The 21,484-nt window shown below is 44.3% G+C and overlaps 1 protein-coding gene across 5 annotated transcripts in view; it reads right to left on the reverse strand.

Moving 5' to 3' along the window:
• The window catches only part of MAP4K3 (mitogen-activated protein kinase kinase kinase kinase 3), a 960,603-nt gene that overhangs the window by 410,585 nt on the left and 528,534 nt on the right, over positions 1-21,484 (reverse strand). For 4 of the 5 annotated variants that reach the window (XM_069235044.1, XM_069235047.1, XM_069235048.1 and 1 more), the window contains 4 exons: positions 20,163-20,205; positions 16,059-16,221; positions 14,083-14,207; positions 5,871-5,912 (listed from right to left, as the gene is read on the reverse strand). In XM_069235044.1, coding sequence (XP_069091145.1) covers positions 5,871-5,912; positions 14,083-14,207; positions 16,059-16,221; positions 20,163-20,205 — 373 coding nt within the window. The remainder of the gene's footprint in view (positions 1-5,870; positions 5,913-14,082; positions 14,208-16,058; positions 16,222-20,162; positions 20,206-21,484) is intronic. The other variant, XM_069235045.1, reaches the window with a different exon arrangement.

Raw genomic sequence — 21,484 nt, forward strand, 5'->3', positions numbered from 1 at the left:
CCCCACACAGCTGGAGAGCCAATACTACAACATTTACTGCACTCAGGAAACTCGCCCCATAATGCTTTGCAGGGCATTACTTTTACAAAACATTTTTGCTCATAACTCAACCTGTGGTGGTCCTAGGTCAATTGGGCCACCATAAAAACATCGCACTCTTTCTGTCGGGGTCATCTCCGGGTCCCAACACTAGGTTAGTGGGGACCCCAAAATAATAACCTCTCCCACCTTCAGTGTGTTTTTAAGTGCTCGCACGGCTGGCACGGCTGGAACTTTTGTTTTACAGCTGGGAATAACGTATGTCTTAAGAGCCCTGTTTGTAATATTACAATAGGTCTGCTACCTCTGAAAATGTGTAATGCACTATACCCTCTAAGAGCAAAATATATGGTTACACTGCAATATTTATTACCATTTTCTTTTTGTATAGTTATGCCCCTTAGGGGCTAGCTATATAGTTAGATGACCATATTTTTTACAAATGCTATTTTTGTTGTGGTGTCCTGTAGGGGCTGTTCTAAGCATTATATTCATATCAACATACGAAAATATTTATGGCATGGAAACTTGCCACATAATGCTTTGCAGGACATTATTTTTACAAAACATTTTTGCTCATAAATCAGTCTCTGGTGGTTCTAGGACAATGGAACCACCTTCAAAACGCTCAGTCTACATCATCTCTGGGTCTCCACACTAGGTTAGTGGGGACGCCAAAATAGTAACCCCTCCCACCGGTCAGTGTCTTTCAAGCTTTATCATGACTAGAACTTTTATTCTACAGCTGGGAAAGGTGTTGTTTTAAAGGCCTTATTTGTAATACCATTGCAGTAGACCCTTAACACACCCTCTAGGGCTAAGTATATGGTTACACTGTATTACTTTCTCCTGTTTAGGGTCGAGCCTGCACTAGCATGCGCTGGCGCATGCGTATCACTTGCGAGACGCTGTAGTTAGAAAAGGGCTCGGAGCCCCGTCCATGTCAGCTCAGTGTCTTTCATTAGTTCATGGGCTTGCCTTTTAAAATCTGCTTACTTTCATTAGTGGAAGGCATTCATACATCATGCCTTTTCCAGTGGTTAGCTCTCATCCACCGCAGCGACCAAGTACTGAAAACATACGAGGCTCGCTGTTTTCGGTCCCGTTTGTGGACTACTTTTTCTTTATTTTTTTTTGCACTGCGATCTCACTGGGCAGAAGTCGAGCGCTTTGCTTGACATCGACCCTGTTACATAGTTAATTGCACTTTTGCCGGTTACGTAGTTAATTGCACTTTTGCCGATAGGTTTCATTACGAGTGAACTCTAGCAGCACAATCATGCTCTTTTTTCCATTTAATAAGGCAAGAAAAGCCTGGTTGGGAGTTTAGAAATACTAATAGCTCTAACTCGGAGAAATGCGTGACCCGTTGCATTGCAAATGCTTGTTTTTTCATAGGCTTATGCCCGCTAAGGGCTAACAATATGGTTACATGACCAATTGTTTTTGCAAATGTTATTTTTATTATGGTGCCTTCAGGGGGCTGTTTTGAGCATTACAGTCTAATGCCAAACATTTATTTCTGATAAAGATTTATATGATGATTGTATATGTTTTACTAATCTCTCCTTATTAAAATGATGGCCATGATTCAGGCCAACTTAACATCTTTAATACACTATGACTGTTTGAACACTCTTGATATGTTTGGGTGACCCTTCTAGTTTATTTCTCCTATGTGGCTGTCTTGTGCCTTAATTTGGGGAACAGTGTTATCCAGCCAGCAACTCCGATGGTAGGGTGGTGAAAGTTGTATTCTATTGGAATTAGCATGGCAGATTTTAATTAGGATGCTAAATGGCAACATTTTCATTTTTTTGCTGCAGGTAGAGAAAGAAAGTATATGGAAGTGCTATTATTATATGCAGGGCCACTGGAATTATATGGCAGGAAATTACGAAATTATGAGGCAGGGTTGACCAATTTATGTGGCAAGAAAAATCCAGTTATGAATTTACAGTGCCTTCAGCTCTAACTCAAGCAAATGCGAGACCTATTGCATTCCAAATGCTTGTTTTGCTTTGTAGACGTTGCCGATGATACAAATCCTCGCACTCTGAAGTCACTGCTGTTCTGGAAATGTATGACTAGTGTTCCCAGAAACAAGGCAGGCCTCAGACTTAATATGCAGAAGTTCACATTCTGTGACACACTTTGGTCTTCACAGTCGTGAATATTAATCTTTAGACATCTCGTCCCTGTGTAAACACATCTGACAGAAAAACATTTCAAACCTCAAGGCAACTTAATTGCTTCTTTTCTCTGGCCATTTCCAAACTGAAATATGCTAACCTCAAGTTAAGCGTGTTTGCATGTTTGTATTTGAGGAGCCATGAAGGGATATAAATGAAGCTGAAAAGAATGCATTGTAATTAGTGAGCGGGCTTGTGATTGCCGACTACCTACTGAGTCCAACCTCCTTCCAGGGAGGGCTGGGAATGATTAACAGTCGCTCCCACAGTGGACAGGATTTGTTTGACAATGTCCCGCCACCCCTCTCACTCCTTGTGCCCAGCAGACACGGCGGCGAACATGTACCATGTTGTCAATATGTGGGGTATGATGAACGGGAGAAAGAAGCAGCCGCCGCCGCGCCACCCTGACAGAAGCAGTGATAAGAGCAGAAGTGCGGTGGGGGGGATGGCATGGGTAATCAATGTCGGCTTAATCGCTGTTGTTTTCCCCACCTCTAAAGATTAACACACCAAAATCCTGAGGCAAGGCCCACTAAAAAAAATAGTCCAGCAAGACTAATCTAAATGCCCCTTGGCAAGACAACACGTGTAAGAGGGTCGTCCCAATGGGTTGAACGCACAAAAGGAGGGACAAATGTGAATGATTCACCAAACAAAGAACTGGATTGAAGAAGGAACCAATAGTAAGCAAGGTTATGCCCAAAGCCCATACAGTATATAACAACATGTCTTGTAAAGCAGCGCTTGCACCCTGCTAGGCTTGACCTGAAAATGTAAAGAAGCCTTTCTGTTATTTTACACCGCTTCAGTAATAAGCAGGTTATGACAACTGACAAAGTGTTGTGATGTGAATAAATTACACCCTACTGGAAAAGACAGGTGTAGGAAGTTGGCTCTGTATGCACTATTTCAAAGTAAGGAATAGTATGCACAGAGTCCAAGGGTTCCCCTTAGAGGTAAGAGAGTGGCAAAAAGAGATAATACTAATGCTCTATTTTGTGGTAATGTGGTCGAGCAGTAGGCTTATCCAAGGAGTAGTGTTAAGCATTTGTTGTACATACACACAGGCAATAAATGAGGAACACACACTCAGAGACAAATCCAGCCAATAGGTTTTGTTATAGAAAAATATCTTTTCTTAGTTTATTTTAAGAACCAGAGGTTCAAATTCTACATGTAATATCTCATTTGAAAGGTATTGCAGGTAAGTACTTTAGGAACTTTGAATAATTACAGTAGCATATATACTTTTTACATAAAACACAATAAGCTGTTTTAAAAGTGGACACAGTGCAATTTTCACAGTTCCTGGGGGAGGTAAAGTATTGTTAGGTTTCACAGGTAAGTAAGTCACTTACAGGTTTCAGTTTTTGGTCCAAGGTAGCCCACCGTTGGGGGTTCAGAGCCACCTCAAAGTCACCACACCAGCAGCTCAGGGCCGGTCAGGTGCAGAGGTCAAAGAGGTGCCCAAAACATATAGGCTTCAATGGAGAGAAGGGGGTGCCCCGGCTCCAGTCTGCCAGCAGGTAAGTACCTGCGTCTTCGGAGGGCAGACCAGGGGGGTTTTGTAGGGCACCGGGGGGACACGAGTCAGCACAAAAAGTACACCCTCAGCAGCACGGGGGCGGCCGGGTGCAGTGTGCAAACACGCGTCGGGTTTACAATGGTTTTCAATGAGAGACCAAGGAATCTCTTCAGCGTTGCAGGCAGGCAAGGGGGGGGCTCCTCGGGGTAGCCACCACCTGGGCAAGGGAGAGGGCCTCCTGGGGGTCACTCCTGCACAGGAGTTCCGTTCCTTTAGGTGCTGGGGGCTGCGGGTGCAGGGTCTTTTCCAGCCGTCGGGAAATGGAGTTCAGGCAGTCGCGGTCAGGGGGAGCCTCGGGATTCCCTCTGCAGGCGTCACTGTGGGGGCTCAGGGGGGACAACTTTGGTTACTCACAGTCTTGGAGTCGCCGGAGGGTCCTCCCTGAGGTGTTGGTTCTCCACCAGTCGAGTCGGGGTCGCCGGGTGCAGTGTTGCAAGTCTCAAGCTTCTTGCGAGGAGTTGCAGGGGTCTTTAAATCTGCTCCTTGAAACAAAGTTGCAGTTCTTTTGGAGCAGTGCCTCTGTCCTCTGGAGTTTCTTGTCTTTCTTGAAGCAGGGCAGTCCTCAGAGGATTCAGAGGTCGCTGGTCCCTTGGAAAGCGTCGCTGGAGCAGGTTTCTTTTTGAAGGCAGGAGACAGGCCGGTAAGTCTGGGGCCAAAGCAGTTGGTGTCTTCTGGTCTTCCTCTGCAGGGGTTTTTCAGCTCAGCAGTCCTCTTCTTCTTTTAGTTTCAGAAATCTAAAGTTTTAGGTTCAGGGAAGCCCTTAAATACTAAATTTAAGGGCGTGTTTAGGTCTGGGGGGTTAGTAGCCAATGGCTACTAGCCCTGAGGGTGAGTACACCCTCTTTGTGCTTCCTCCCAAGGGGAGGGGGTCACATCCCTAATCCTATTGGGGAATCCTCCATCTGCAAGATGGAGGATTTCTAAAAGTTAGAGTCACTTCAGCTCAGGACACCTTAGGGGCTGTCCTGACTGGTCAGTGACTCCTCCTTGTTTTTCTCATTATTTTCTCCGGCCTTGCCGTCAAAAGTGGGGGCCGTGGCCGGAGGGGGCGGGCAACTCCACTAGCTGGAGTGTCCTGCGGTGCTGGCACAAAGGGGTGAGCCTTTGAGGCTCACCGCCAGGTGTGACAGCTCCTGCCTGGGGGAGGTGTTAGCATCTCCACCCAGTGCAGGCTTTGTTACTGGCCTCAGAGTGACAAAGGCACTCTCCCCATGGGGCCAGCAACATGTCTCGGTTGTGGCAGGCTGCTGGGACCAGTCAGCCTACACAGATAGTCGGTTAAGGTTTCAGGGGGCACCTCTAAGGTGCCCTCTGGGGTGTATTTGACAATAAAATGTACACTGGCATCAGTGTGCATTTATTGTGCTGAGAAGTTTGATACCAAACTTCCCAGTTTTCAGTGTAGCCATTATGGTGCTGTGGAGTTCGTGTTTGACAGACTCCCAGACCATATACTCTTATGGCTACCCTGCACTTACAATGTCTAAGGTTTGGCTTAGACACTGTAGGGGCACAGTGCTCATGCACTGGTGCCCTCACCTATGGTATAGTGCACCCTGCCTTAGGGCTGTAAGGCCTGCTAGAGGGGTGTCTTACCTATACTGCATAGGCAGTGAGAGGCTGGCATGGCACCCTGAGGGGAGTGCCATGTCGACTTACTCATTTTGTTCTCACTAGCACACACAAGCTGGTAAGCAGTGTGTCTGTGCTGAGTGAGGGGTCTCCAGGGTGGCATAAGACATGCTGCAGCCCTTAGAGACCTTCCCTGGCATCAGGGCCCTTGGTACCAGTTACAAGGGACTTACCTGGATGCCAGGGTGTGCCAATTGTGGATACAAAAGTACAGGTTAGGAAAAGAACACTGGTGCTGGGGCCTGGTTAGCAGGCCTCAGCACACTTTCAATTCAAAACATAGCATCAGAAAAGGCAAAAAGTCAGGGGGTAACCATGCCAGGGAGGCATTTCCTTACAACAGGTCACATCCTAACAAAGTTCAACTGCTCAAACCAAAAACAAGCACTAACAGTATTTTAAAAATAACATTAACTTACATGGACTTGAGGTGTTGGTGGGAGTCCATTACTAACTGGCTTCTGGGAACAAAACAGAGCTTAATTATATATTTCAAAGACTGACACAATGATGCAAAAAACAAATGCAATAACTAACAAATAACTGGATGTTTCACAGTCGACCACACCTTTATCAAAACTAAAAATAAACACCCTGTAGACGAATGAAAGGATGAAAAGAGTAAGAATACAGTTAAGTCTTGTGAAAAAGACACTTTCACATCATTGCCTGTACAGAGCGCTCATGTGTTTTCAGCCAATTTCAGATTGAAAAATAAACAATGAATGTTGAACAATTAGGCAGTTTTGTTGTTATTTTATATAAATAAGAAAAAAATTTATTCGTTGAAAATGTATTCAATGATCACAAATATCACTGGAAATATTCTACAATTTAGCTTTTAATAATTCAATGTGAATTTCCATAGTAAAGAAGGCTGCCACGCGTATTAAGAACAATTTTAAGAACTGCCTAGGCATGCAATTGGGCACTAATACTCTTTGACCAAAACAACTCAGTAACCATCCTTCATACCCAAGTCACCAGCCATGATGCCTATATCTGCAGCAAGCCTAGAAATATTTACACTGCACTCAGTTTGCCTTGCTGATTAAATCACTCTTTGTTGATATGTTCCAAGTAATGAGAAGCACAAGCAAATATTAAGTTGTACCCTACACTCTTGCCAAGAAACATCTTATCTGACATTTCTTTGTCAATACCAAACCTTTGCCTCTGGAATACGTTTGGTGGGATAGAGCTATACCCATACTAAGCGACTTAGGTCTTGGTTGAACCGAAATTGGTTCATGTGTTGATGCTGAACATTAATAATAGGAAGGATCTGTGTAATGTTTCATTATTACCATGCGTAACTCCACCATATTTCCAAACACTAAAAGCAAATTAGATCGGGCATTGTGTAGCACTTAAGTAAATAGACTGAGAAGAACTTGACCCAACGTCTCTCATGTTTGGTTGAATCTGCTGGACAAGGACAAAAGCAAATTCTACAATCCCAACATATGGGACGGGAAAAAGGAAAGAGAAGGAGCTTGTGTGAGAGAGTGCCATTTGATGCACAACGGTGTCACACAACTGGGTTAGCACTATTTGATATGAGTGTGACAGATGAGACGTAAGTGACACTAACAAACACAATGATAGCATGTTAAAAAGATGCTGAGATCCCAGCTTGGGGTGGAAATACCACAACGAAAACTAATATGCAGAGGGGAAATGGGGGAAATTACCATTCTAAGACATTATTCCCTTTGTCCTTTCTGCATAAATTACAGAATCTCCTGAGATGGGAGATCATTGCAGATTTGAAAAAACGTAAAGTTTTTGGTAGCCACAAAATCTTGCCTCAGATCATTTTCATCTGCTGGGATTATGTCGGAAAGTTCCATTGTTGAGGATGCTCATTAGAGGTGTCGTTGGTACAATACTGGTCTTTCTGTTCTTATTCTGTATACATGTTTTAAACTAAGTGATATCCATCTACTTACTGCTGTAGTAAACAATTTCTTCTACTGGAATTTGTTTTGTTACAGCTCTACTGGATAATTTTTCATTTGGAAATTCTCTCATCCAGTTTAAACGGTTTTAGGACAACTGATGTTTTTGTAGTACAACCTCATTCACTAGAGTGACCGGATATGTAACACTTTGTTTTCTGTTTACATTTGTTTGCTTCTGTGTTTGATTTTGCTTCTTTTTTTTTTTCCCACCTTTTAAGGTTGTGATGTACAAGTTACTTACCTTCGGTAGCAAAATATCTGGGAGAGACATATTCTAGTTGCAGATCCCTTACCTTAGATTCCTTACCTTGGAATTTCCCCCCAGGCTTCAGACTGGATCTGGAGATTTTTCTTCGAGCAATACCCTTGCACGGGCGTTGTTGGCGTCGTGGTCGCTGTGAAGACGTCGGGAGTAGTATATAGACGCCGCCCTCGCTCACACGCCCACCTCTTCCACCTGATGCAACCCATAGTGATCATTAAGGGTGGATCTAGTGCCCAGCACAGGAACATTAAGTCAAGGGGACCCATGCACCACAAACTGTCACTAGACTGGGCCTCTCCCATCAAAGCAAATAACTGCATAGCCCGGGGAAAGAGCATTACTAAGCCGGGGCACACAAGTCCACTAAAGCCGCATGGTTAATTTGATTATCCAGAAACCGCACCTGATTTCCTTCAGAGTATAATGACAAGACCTAAGTTAAGTTTTATTGTTTATTTGTATGATAATTGCATAACAGATCTACCATATCCTGAAACTGTAAATGTCAAATGTTCGAAACAGATCTAAACTGAAAATTCAATAAAAAAATATTTAAAAAATAATAATATAGGCGCCGCCCTCGCTCACTGACGTCTGTTTCTTTTAATGACTTTCCACGCCAAAGCGCAGAGCCGCTAAGAACACTGAGATTGGTGCGCCAGAGCTAAGGACCTGAAAGAGGGAATCCCTGTCCCTAGAAATCAGTTCGCAAGCAGGGAGGATGGGTGGGCGGTAAGGAATCTGCAACTAGAGTATGTCTCTACCAGATATTTCGTTACCGAAGGTAAGTAACTTGTACATCTGATAGAGACTTCTAGTTGCAGATTCCTTACCTTAGAATAGATACCCAAGCAATGCCATCCTCGGTGGTGGGCTGAGACCCAAGATCATACTAGGAAGTCCTGCAGGACCAAACCACAAAAGTAGCCGTCCAGACGGACCTGACTGTCCAGGCAGTAGTGCTTAGCAAACGTGTGCGGGGATGCCCACATAGCTGCCTGGCAGATATCCAGGACAGGAACTCTGCGTGCTAACGCAGTGGAAGCAGCAGTTGCTCTGGTAGAATGAGCACGCAAGCCCTCAGGGGGTTGCTTCTTGGCCAAGGCGTAGCACATTTTGATGCAAAGAAGCACCCATTGAGAGATGGTACGCTTTTGCCCCGCCTTACGTTTCTGCGCACCCACGTACCCAACGAAGAGTTGATCATCCACCCGGAAATCTTTAGTACGATTGAGGTAGAACGCCAATGCTCTTTTTGGGTCCAGACGGTGGAGTATCTCCTCCTCATTGGAAGGATGTGGGTGCGTGTAGAAAGTAGGCAGAGTGGTGGACTGGCCTACTGAAATGGTGTAACCACCTTAGGAAGGAAGGAAGCCCTAGTGCGCAACATCACTTTGTCAGAGTGCACAGAGAAGTATGGAGGTTTTGAGGAAAGGGCCTGAAGCTCACTCACCCTGCGAGCAGAAGTGATAGCGACCAGAAAGACAGTTTTGAAGGTGAGGTGCAGCAAGGGACAATTATGCATTGGCTCAAAGGGTGTACACATCAAATAAGTAAGTACAAGATTAAGGTCCCACTGAGTCATGATAAATGGAGTGGGAGGAAATAAATGGGTGAGCCCTTTTAGGAATCTACTTACAACAGGAGATTTAAAGAGTGAGGGCTGATCAGGAAGCCTAAGAAAGGCCGAAATGGCAGATAAATACCATTTAATGGTGCCCGTAGCAGAGCCCTCTTGGGCCAAGGAAAGAATGAACAGAAGAACCTCGGAAAAAGGGGCGGAAAGTGGATCAACAGATTTGTTGTAACACCATGCCACAAATTTATTCTGACGACAGGCATATACAGTTTTGGTTGATGGAAGCCTGGCTGCCAAGATAACATTGCAGACTTCGGGTGGAAGGGTAAAAGCTGTCAACTGGCGCCGCTCAATCTCCACGCATGAAGGCAGAGGTTGGACAGGTTCAGGTGAAGAACCGCCCCCTGCTGCTTCGACAGAAGATTCGCCCGAATAGGCAGTCTGAGTGGAGGATCGATGGACATGCTCAATAGCTCTGGATACCATACTCTCCGTGCCCAATCCGGAGCCACTAAGATGACTTGAGCCCAGTCGTTCCTGATTTTCTTGAGAACTCTGGGCAGAAGAGGTAAGGGCGGAAAGGCGGTCGGAGTTCCACTCGAGACGAAAAGCGTCTTGGAGCGAGTGCAGCCTTGGAAACTACAACGTGCAAAATAGCTGACATTGCGCGTTCTCTGTGGAGGCGAACAGATCTAACCAAGGCTCTCCCCACTGCTGAAAGAGACCTTGCGCCACCTCTGGATGGAGACGCCATTCGTGATCGGTTGTGCATCGACTGCTGAGTTTGTCCGCTCTGGCGTTGAGGGAGCCCGCCAGATGTTGAACCATCAGGGTAATGCCCTGATGTTCCAGCCATGTCCAGAGACGTAGTGCCTCCTGACAAAGGGTCCAGGACCCTACTCCGCCCTGTTTGTTGGGGTACCACATGGAGATAGTATTGCCGTGAAAACCTCACCACTTTCCCTTTGAGAGAGGGAAGGAATGCTTTCAACGCTAGCCTGATCGCCCGGAGCTCTAGTAGATTGATATGGAGCCCAGACTCGGCCGGAGACCAGAGTCCTCTGATCTCTGCCTCTCCCATGTGGCCGCCCCAACCCAGAAGTGACGCATCTGTCACTATAGATAGATCTGGTTGGGGAAGGGAGAGGGATCTGCCGTGGACCCAATGCGGATTCGAAAGCCACCACTGCAGGTCTTCCCCAGCCCCCTCTGAGATCCAGAGCAGGTCGAAGAGATTCCCCTAATGGTGCGCCCACTGGAACTTTAGGTCCCACTGCAGCGCACGCATATGCTATCTGGCATGTATCACTAGCAGGATGCAGGAGGCCATGAGGCCCAGCAGCCTCAGAGTCAGTCTGACCAAAACCCAAGACCGAGGCCGAAAGATCGGAATCATAGCCTGAATGTCTTGTACTCGCTTTTCAGGAGGATAAGCCCAAAACTGCACTGTGTCCAGAACCGTTCCGATGAAAGGGAGCAACAGAGGTTGTCAGGTGTGACTTCAGCACATTTATAGTGAACCCCAGTGTCTGCAGGAGGTTCGGCGTAGTCTGAAGGTGGGAGACAACTTTCTGGGGCGATTCCGCCTTCAACAGCCAGTCGTCGAGGTAGGGGAAGACTAAGACCCCCTAACCTGTACAGATGAGCTACAACCACCGCCATCACTTTCGTTAACACCCAAGGGGCGCTGGTAAGGCTGAAGGGGAGCACAGTAAACTGAAATTGCTCGTGACCTACCACGAATCATAGGTAACATCTGTGGGCAGGCAGGATGGGGATGTGGAAATAAGCGTCCTGCAAGTCCAACGTTACCATCCAGTCTTCTGGGTCCAAGACAGACAGAACCTGAGCAGGGTGAGCATTTTGAATTTCTCCTTCTTGAGAAAGTAGTTTAGGTCCCGAAGTTCTAGGATAGAATCATTTTCATCTGCTGTCCTTTTTTGGTATCAGAAAGTAGTGGGAATAACAACCACCCTACTTCTGCACAAGGACCTTTTCTACAGCTCCCTTGGCCAAGAGAGCTGCGACTTCCTGGCGGAGAAGCACCAAATGATCCTCTGGAAGGTGATTGAAGGATGGTGGCATGGGTGGTGGAGCAGATTCAAAAGGGAGGGAGTAGCCCGTCCGAACGATCTGCAAAACCCATCTGTCCGTGGTGATGTTTTCCCAGTGGGGCAGGTAATGGCAAATCCTGCCACCAACTGGACGGGAGTGTGGGGATGGACTAGGTGGGTTTGGAGGCTTCAGCGGGGGCAGAGGTGGACTGGGCAGACCTGTGGTTCCCTGTACCACGGCCAAGTGGGATTCCACGTCCCCAGCCACGCAGAGGCGGAACTGCGTGCATGGCTGTGTGGAGGACACGACAGGGAGCCCCTTCCGTAGCCACGAAAAGGGCGAAAAGCGGGCTGTGGTGGGCGAGGGGCAGAGGAAAGACCGAGGGACCGAGCGGTAGCCCGGGAATCCTTGAATCTCTCCAAGGCCGAGTCCGCTTTGTCTCCAAAGAGACGGGAGCCATCAAAGGGCATGTCCATGAGTGACTGTTGGACATCCCCAGAAAAAACAGAAATATGTAACCAGGCGTGGCATCGTAAGGACACCGTTGTAGCAACCGATCAGAGTCGGTCGTGTCCAGCCCACAAGGGATTGTGAACTTTGTCGCACCTCTCCCATCGTTCACAGCTTGGGAGATGATTGTTCGGGCCTCCTCCGGTATCTGCGGCAGGACTTGCGCAACCGCATCCCACAAAGAGTGGGTATAGCGGCCCAAAAGGCATGCAGTGTTCACCGACCGCAGTGCGAGACTGGAGGAAGAAAACACTTCTTGCCAAATTGTTCCAGTCTTTTTTGATTCCCTATCCGGGGGTGCGGAAGGGAATGCGCCTGAAGAAGAGGATGCCTGGATAACAAGACTCTCAGGCATAGGGTTTTGGGACAGGAATTTAGGGTCATTAGGAGTGGGCCGATGGTGGCGTGTGATAGTCCAATTCACAGGAGCCCCCTGTGTTGGGTTTGGATCACGTACCCAAAAGGACATCGGTGAGGGCTTCATTAAAAAAGGGGTTCTGAAGTAGAAGCCCCAGGCTGAAGCACCTCCGTCAGGAGATTAGACCTGACCTCAACAGTGAGAAGCTCGAGACCAAGGACATCAGCTGCACTACTGACCACCATACCATAGGTTGCTCCCTCCGCCACAGCCACGGTAGGAGGACACAGCATGCCAGCGTCAGGAGAAGTATCCAGACCACTGCCATAAGCTTTAGGGACCGCTCCCTCAAAGCCTTCGGGTGCATGGCTCGGCACTCTGAGCACGACTTCGGGTCGTGGTCGCGCTCAAGACACCACAGACAAACCTGATGAGGATCCGTCGCCGACATTGTACGATGGCAGTCCTTGCATGGCTTGAACCTGGTCTTCGGGGACATCCTTGAAGCACCAAAGTTTCATAAAAAAACTCAACAAAATGGTTGAATTCGGCCACAAAGATAGCCAGTGCAGCTTTTCTCCGGATCAGTGCGTGGCACGGAAAGAAAAAAACTGACGTCACTGCACGAGGGCGGAGTCTATATACTACTCCCAACCTCATCATGGCGACCACGACGCCAACGACGCCCGCGGAGTCGACCGACGCCACCTGTGGACGCGCAAGGGTATTGCTTGAAGAAAAATCTCCGGATCCAGTCTGATGCCTGGGGGAAAATTCTAAGGTAAGGAATCTAAAGTAAGGAATCTAAGGTAAGGAATCTTCAACTAGAAGTCTCTATCAGATAGCTGTGGTCAAAATCAACACAGACCAGGTCCGATGGATTGCGCTACCAACACAACAGGAGAAATCCCCAAGATCATGATTCTGACTCAGGGTTAAGAAATGTGAGGTTTGGACCTACAAGAAAGCATAACCATCTGAACAGAGAGAAGGGGCAAAACAACCAAAGGTGGGAATGAAGCTGGAGATATGAACAACAAAGTTTGAGTAATCACAACTGCAGAGACATCAGGGCATGAAAGGAGAGAGGTGAGACAAGGGCTTAGAGAGAATGAGAGAGGAAGAGAACTGAGCTCTGAATGATATCGGAAAGATTGCCAGAGAATGGCTGCTATCTGGGAGAGTGGAGGTGTTTGCATAAGGAACCTTAACTACACCAAACACTGAACCAGGATGGAAAAACATGTATATGAAATACAATGTCAAGCAAAGCTTTGAGGGTTTACTTTTGTTAAACAATTCGACTAAATTGGTGCCTGAGGCTGGACACACTGATCCAGTGTGCCTGAGGCAGCTGTGTGATCAACCCAACTGACTTCAGAAACAAGGCCAAAAAATTAGCTTTAGAAAATGACTTGCCTCATTTGCACATACTAACACTTTTTACTGAGGCCAGCATCCTAAAGTGAGGTAACAATTAAAAAAGAAAAATCTACATCTGAAACAGATCCAATGTTGTGGAACTTGCAATTTTTTTTAATAACTGTTAGAAAATCATGATTCTGGCAATCCTAAACAAGTTTCACAGTTTCCATAAGAAGCTATTTAAATGTTCTCTCCGCCTAAGGATATTTCCTCTCAAAACTGCGCAAGCGTGCTACGTGCCAGCTTGTAGTCCTTAATGCTGGATGTTTGGGTCATACAAAGACCACTATATACCTCAAAAAGATGACACAAAAGTACCCAATAAATTGAGAATCAATGAATGATAGCAAAATGACAATCAGTCTGAATATTTTTCTTTCAAGGATGGAAAAAAGCATCCCCAATATTAAGCATTTCTGATTGTTCATAATAAAAGGCTACATATACTATCGAAAGAATGCAAAAAAATACCAACCAGTACATCTTTTTTTTCTTTTCTTATTTGAGCACTTGGTTGTGTAGTGGCTCGGTTGTCATTCTGCCAGTGAAGTGAGGAACCATCCCGATCTCCATTTGGCTGCAATGAATTAACGCCATTACCTTAAAAAAAGGCAAGATGTTAGAAATGGTGGACTGCTTCACTTATGAACTACTGTTGCTGAAATAATATAATTGTATGATTTGGTTGGCAATATGTAATCAATAAAGTGGGATCCTAATTGAGGCAGAGTCTGATGACTCAGTAGACTAATGCATCCGCTGCAGGGATCAGTGTTTAACCTTATGGTCAAACGTTCAAATCTAAGGGGACCAGCCTTTTCACCCTTTCCAAGTCCATAGAATGAATACCACGGGGTTGTTTCACGCTAAATATCTGTTATTCGACACTAATACATCATTCAAGGTAAATGTGCACTTTACAACTATACATCAAATGTTACAATGCATTTTCAGCATATGGGACTGCAAATATGTTTACTGTTTAAGATCAGCAATCATACTTTACAGTAGGTAATGAATTATAGTTATTTTATATACAACATAGGTATTAAGTGTAAACTTCTATGAAGCAGCAAATATTGTTTGTCTTAAAGCACTTCACGGTAAAGCCAATGTGTAATTGGATTCAGCAATTTTAGCATATTTATGATGTAGAACGAAGCATACAGTAAAGATATCGATTCCGCTGAGGAAATCTGGACATGGGAAGGACGTAATAGATTACGGTAATAAAACAAAAAGTTAACTTGCTGCAGCCGAAAGGACACAAGAGACGGCAGTATTTTGCTTGTACTGCTTTACCTTTCAATTTCAGATATTCATGCAAAAAACACACAGAGCGCTCATCAACACTCAACTGCCAGCCTAACAATCATCACATACCCGCACCTTAGCACTGTGGAAGCTCTAACGTTTCCAAAGCGTAGAAATAACTGGAGGATCTAACTAAATCCAAAAGGTTTATGGCAAGTTTCAGAATCAATACCACTGCACAGTGAAACAGATGCAGGCGGGTCACTCACTAGAACTCATAAAAGAACAAATCACGGATGTGTTAATCCCCAGTTACTGCTCTGCCCTGTGTACAGAAGGGTGCAAAGTGGCGAAATGCCAGGACAAGCATTCTTAAATTAACAGAAGGTGAACCAAAGCAACAAATAGCCCTCATATATGCGGGTGTAACTGGATTAACCAAAAAGCAGCAGGACATTTTAGCTAGGCTGACAGTACAGACGGCAACACACAAACTGCATACAGAAGTTATCTGTAGCACAGAGCAGGTATTATGCAGAGCGCTTTGAGAGCTTCCTCTTCAGTGTTTCACAAGCCTGTCCTGCCGATCCAATATCCAACTTGCAGACCTTAAATCCGAGAAAAGAACTTCCTTGTGTGCACCACGAAGCACACCGATAGTACTCAAGTACTACAGTTTTTGGAAAACAAGCAGTCATTGAGAAACGATATTTAGGAAGGGTAAAACGTTTAACTAAAATGTAAAAGTCTGCACACAGTAACGCTTCCTTTTTAAACATTGAGATATTCTACGACAGTCTGACCTGCTCTTTTTTTTTTTTTTTAAACAAAGCCGTCTCAATGATAACAATAATATCTTTTATACAGTGCTTTGTACTGCTGAGTTGCAGCAGTATATCGGTATAAATAACAGTACCTAAATTAAATATACTCAGTGTATTACAGTTGATGGATTAAATATTGATTTTAGTAACCTTGAAAGGATTAAAGGCCGAGATAATGGCAAAAAGAATTGAACATGTGATTCGGAGGTTATACACTGATAACAGGAACAAGAGTAGAAGTCATTGAGCTATCTTAGAGGCAGAACTAATATTAGAGAAAAAAAAAACATCAACATTCCTTATGATCTGGCCCAATATATTGCTATATGTGCACCTGCATTTACAGTGTTTACTGACTGCATGCTCTATTTACCTAAAACATTTGCTTTATGAGGAGGCAATCTAGGAGGTGGTGGCCTGGGAGGTACATAAGACAGAGGCCTTCCTGGGCTCTCAGAAATGGGACATCTCTTTATTGTTCCTTGGTTATCTTCATCAGACGTATGACTTTCTTGTGGCACATAAACAGACTTTGGCTAAAATTTGAGAAAAACAAAAACATGTAGTGATTTATTTCAGTCTTCTCTTTTAGTGAATGAAATTAGTGCAAAGGTAAACATATGACTGTCTTGCAACTCCCCATCTGCATCAGCTTTATGTAAATACATTTTTCACAAAACACTAAGCAGGGTATTGATGTGGATTAAAAAAAATGCATTACATGCCAGCACAAAACAACAGTCTGACACAAAAGTTCAATAAAAATGTTTATCCTAACAACTTTTTAAAAATGTTAGTGTTAATAGAGCAAAGTCATTAGGTCTTGCCTACTGGACAGCGCATGGACTGTCGGCGGGGAGACATATTGTGGGTTTACCAAGAAAACACAGGGCCTTGGAGCCATCCACTGATTATTAATGATGTATTTCCTGTCCCTCTCATTTGCCTGCTTCTTATTCGTGTTCCAGTTTGTCATTCTTGTGTTTGTGTCTCCCATGGAGAACTGCCTGTTTACCATCAATTCTGTTAGGCCGGCCTCTGCATTTCCCATGGTTTGTTTTCAAGCACTGCGATTTCAGTTAAGCACTCTATCAGAGTGTACATTTTTTTCTGTTTCCCTTGTGTACTTCTCTCTCCGGGCACTCCATGTTGCTCTCGCTCTTTCATGTGCTTCTACCTGCTCCCCCATGTTGCTCTTACCCTGCGGTACTCACATCCATGCTCTCTTGCCCGCTGCTTCTTCTCCCCATTCCTTCCCTTCGTGTGGCTACTACTGACCCGCACACTCTCTCCCCCATTGCTTCATCTTCCCACTTGTACTCCCCAGTTTCCTGCTCGCCGTGTGGTTCTCTAGTCTGCATTAAATACTTTTTTATTATTATTTTTAGCCACGAGTTAAACTCGTGTTGCACATCATGGCTAAAACAAATTACAAATCCAACAGCTCCCAAAGGTGAGACCTACTGGCTTTGCCAGTGCTCATTTTTAAAACGGTTGGTGGCCCCTTGCTTTGGTGCAATACAGAGCCAGAATTCTGACCCAATGTTAACCGGGATATTCCCTTGAGACCCTCCCACTTTATTAGGAGAACACACTTCATATTTCAGAAACAGGGACAGGAAGAAATACAATTGAGATACTGGAAGTGACAGAATACATGCTTGACCTGGTAAGCATCAGTTAACATAAACAAATAATCCATGGTGACCGAGGCACAACACTGAAACACTAACTGTGACTTTTGTAGTGATTCCAATATTTAAAATCCTAATCTGCTTCTTCACAAATTACATGAACCACAAAGTAGGACTGGAAAAAGTATTAAAGCCTTCAACTGCGAGTGTTACCTGTAAAGAGCACAATACTCCCAAATGTGGCAGTCAGTTTCAATGTTTTGTTCAATATACAAGAAGGCAACACAGCGTATGTATGGGTTAAATGGATGGTTTATATTAATGTCAGAGAACAAGGATTGAGCGAACTGAAGTAGGAAAACTGTATGTTTTCCTACTTGTCATACTGATTTCCAAACGTCTGGTATTAAGATTTGTCACAACGCTGGCAAAGGGAAACAACATTTGCACGGAAAAGGCTAGTAGCAAACAAGTTTCCTAAATATGCATTTGAACAGTACTATTAGCAAAAACACACATGGTGGCAAATGTTCCTGCCATGCTAATGTCTGCAATGGGAATGTGTGTTTGAATGTAGCAATACTGCCTTTATTCTAGCACAATGTGTCCACTCTCCAAGATGAGTGAGCTCATTTCGAGCTGTTAGGTTTTGTCCTTTCTAGCACTCCAGAAAAGTATAGATATCGTACGGTTTTATCAGCCAAAGAGGCATTGTGTTCAATCTGAAAGAGGGCATGGACAGCCTTTGCCATCAAAATATAAAAGGCAAGGCTCTTCTGAATAAAGTGTAAAGCTCTCCCATGCGTTTGGCATTAAGCAGACACCATCAAGACGGCAGCAGTCAAAGGAAGCACATACTTGTCTCAAGAGGCTGTGAGCTGAGAGCTCAAACTGTGTGTGCATGAAGAGTACAAATATAAGATATACCCAGATTTATAGGTCTCACTGAATAACATAACGCTTCATTTCACTCAAAGCTTTGGAAGACAAGAGTAAAAACAGTGACTGAGGTCCAAACGCTATATTAAACACCTAGGTCCATCACTGATGAAATTAGCTGTTAAGCAGGAAGGCTGATGGTTTGAGACAACATATGAGAAGGAATCAGGTAACAGAAACCGTGATACTGCTATATTCCAATCTTCTCTAGTACATACAAGAATTTGATAGAGGCAATGCATACGTGCAGAAGTTCTAATCAATAAGAGGCAGTCGGTGTCAAGGGGATTTGGTTTCTCTGGACCAAAGTGAATCTAGACTTAAAATAATGAGAGCTGTTAAGTCAAATATACTGAACATGTTAGATATTTTGAGAGGCAGATTTGTTGAGTTACAAAACAGACAGACTTTGAAATGGGTATACATCCATCCACAAGTATTAACAAATGTTAAAGCACCTGGCTTGCTTTCTGAATTTCTACCCACAGCTTGGTAAAGGGTGACACAATAATTCCATGCATGTAAAACTGCAGGAACCCCTTTATCTCAAGAGACAGCCATAGTGTAAAGTAAATGGGTCGGTACAGCCATGTAACCATCTACCTATGTTGTATACGTTTGTATAAATGATGGATGACGTTATTGCTCAGCAAAAGGCAGCTAAACGTCACACTAAAAATAGTTGAAGTACTAATTATACCATCTAAGAGGGCAGCGGTTTAAGATATTTTACTGCCAAATATACGCAAGATAGTCAATAAACCTGAACATAAGCATATTAACAGATTAATTCAAAACTTTATGTATGGGTAGGGTGGTAAAGGCTCATTCAGATGAATACTTTAATACCAGTGCTATGTCACAGGCACAATAATTCTAATTTGTAGTTTGTCACATTCTCATTCACAATTTAGAAGGATTGAGAAATGTACCACTACATAAGGAACAATTAGAAAAATTTATTTTTCAAACACTCGGTACGAGTGTACATTTCATTCTCAATGCAGGTTAGTTACAAATTGGGACTGGTCAGGTGAACCTGTATGTGTTAGAAATGAAGGGTCCGACTTTTGCCATTGTGATGGGGTCATATCCCTTACTTGTTTACAAGAAATGAAAGTGAACAGCTGCATGATCATTGTTTGGCATGTTTAACACCTCTGCCTTCTGTATCAATCTGATTTAAGTGTCAATGGCAACTGCTGTGGCGCAGTAATTTCCGAAATCTCTGTAGTGTGTTGTTTTGGTGCCTGACAAGGTGAGAAAGAGTGCTGGAGTGCTATAAAGGTCTGTGTCATTTACCATTCCCCAGGTTAACCCCTCTCTGTAAGTCATGCTCTCTGCCGAACACCCTAAACCCCCTTCCTAACTGGCCAGTCAAACCATTATATCCATACATTAACACATCCCTCATCAGCCTAGCTTGTGTCACGTCACGCACATACACACACACTTACACATACATATATCCTCAGTCTGACCCACCCACCAATAGATGACTGCCTCCTTTAACCTCTCCACCAGTGGTCACCCAAAAAACTTCTATGTTAGAATGAGACAAAGAGCATTAACTGGTGAGGTAGTTAAAGGTAATATAGCACTCTGTTATGTCAAATTCTTCCCAAAACGTTTTACAGTTCGGTCAGGAACTTTACAATTCATGCATTAAAAAACTTAAAGAAACCGTTGTTGTGTATGTGTAGTGTATTCACCTAAGACGTCCAGGGAAGAACAATGTCTAATCTAAATTCAGGGCTAGAGAGGTAAAAAAGCAGAAAATACAAGATGTACTGTTACATTCATCTTGCAATGGAGACATGGAATTACGTGCTGTGGTTAGGTATCACATTTTGAATGAAGTTCATTCAAAAATATTGAGAATGATCATCACAAAACATATTTACCTTTGGTGGTAAAGGAGGTGGCACTTTAGGCCTCATGGTTGAGCTAAAAAAAAAAAAAAAAACAGCCAGTGTTATAACATTTGAAAGCTGTCTAAATAAATACTTATTTTGATAGCTGACTAATATATATCCCCTGTCTACTAAGTGATACAAAATACTTTGGTATCCACTCTTCCTTTTCCAAAACAGACTTGGTAAGTAAACTGTTACCACCTGCTACTCTCTGGGGCACACTGATGAGGAATGTGGCGATCATCTCTTTGATCACGAGCAGCATACCAGAAACAGAATGTGGAAACAAGGACTTCTTCATAGCACTCTAAAGTTAGATTTTAAACCTTACAGCATTCAAATGACACACAATAATGCCATGAGGAAGACAACCTAAAACCAGCATGTTCTGGATGTGCAGTGTCACAGTTCTGTTTAAATTTGATTGACAATAATTTCCAGTACTTTCAAGAACAGATGGAGATTTATTTATAGGTTGAACAATTCTTATGTCACAGTAGGTAAAATACACAAATATTTTATAAGACTTAGTAAAACTTCTTTCCTCAGCTGGCTCCTTATGTAGGAGATGCTTAAGTTACTTACCTTTGGTAACATTCTCTCAGGTACAGACGGTATCCAACCACAGAATCCTTCCCTTTTAAATATTCCCCAGGTATCAGTCTGATCAGGAGACCTTTTTTCAGCAGTGCCTCTGTGTACCAGTAGGTGGCACCGGACAGCTCCGTACTGACCCTATTCCACTCTTGAAATAAAGGGCACAGCATACATAGGTGCCACTCCCCCATGCTGACGTCAGTTGCTTCTGAGGGTGTCTGCACAACCAGGGGCAAAGCCCCAGGAGCAAATTGACTGAGCAGTGAGCAGATTTCTAGACAAGAGATCGTATTAATGGATTAAGTCCAATTCACAGAAAGAGGATGTAAGGAAATGCCTCCTTGGCATGGTTACCCCCTGACTTTTTGCCTTTGCTGATGCTAAGTTTTGATTTGAAAGTGTGCTGAGGCCTGCTAACCAGGCCCCAGCACCAGTGTTCTTTCCCTAACCTGTACTTTTGTTACCACAATTGGCACACCCTGGCATCCAGGTAAGTCCCTTGTAACTGGTACCCCTGGTACCAAAGGCCCTGATGCCAGGGAAGGACTCTAAGGGCTGCAGCATGTCTTATGTCACCCTGGGGACCCATCACTCAGCACAGACACACTGCTTGCCAGCTTGTGTGTGCTAGTGGGGATAAAACGACTAAGTCGACATGGCACTCCCCTCAGGGTGCCATGTCAACCTCACACTGCCTACAGGTATAGATAAGT

The sequence above is a fragment of the Pleurodeles waltl genome, chromosome 5 (assembly GCF_031143425.1).
Source record: "Pleurodeles waltl isolate 20211129_DDA chromosome 5, aPleWal1.hap1.20221129, whole genome shotgun sequence".
NCBI lineage: Eukaryota > Metazoa > Chordata > Amphibia > Caudata > Salamandridae > Pleurodeles > Pleurodeles waltl.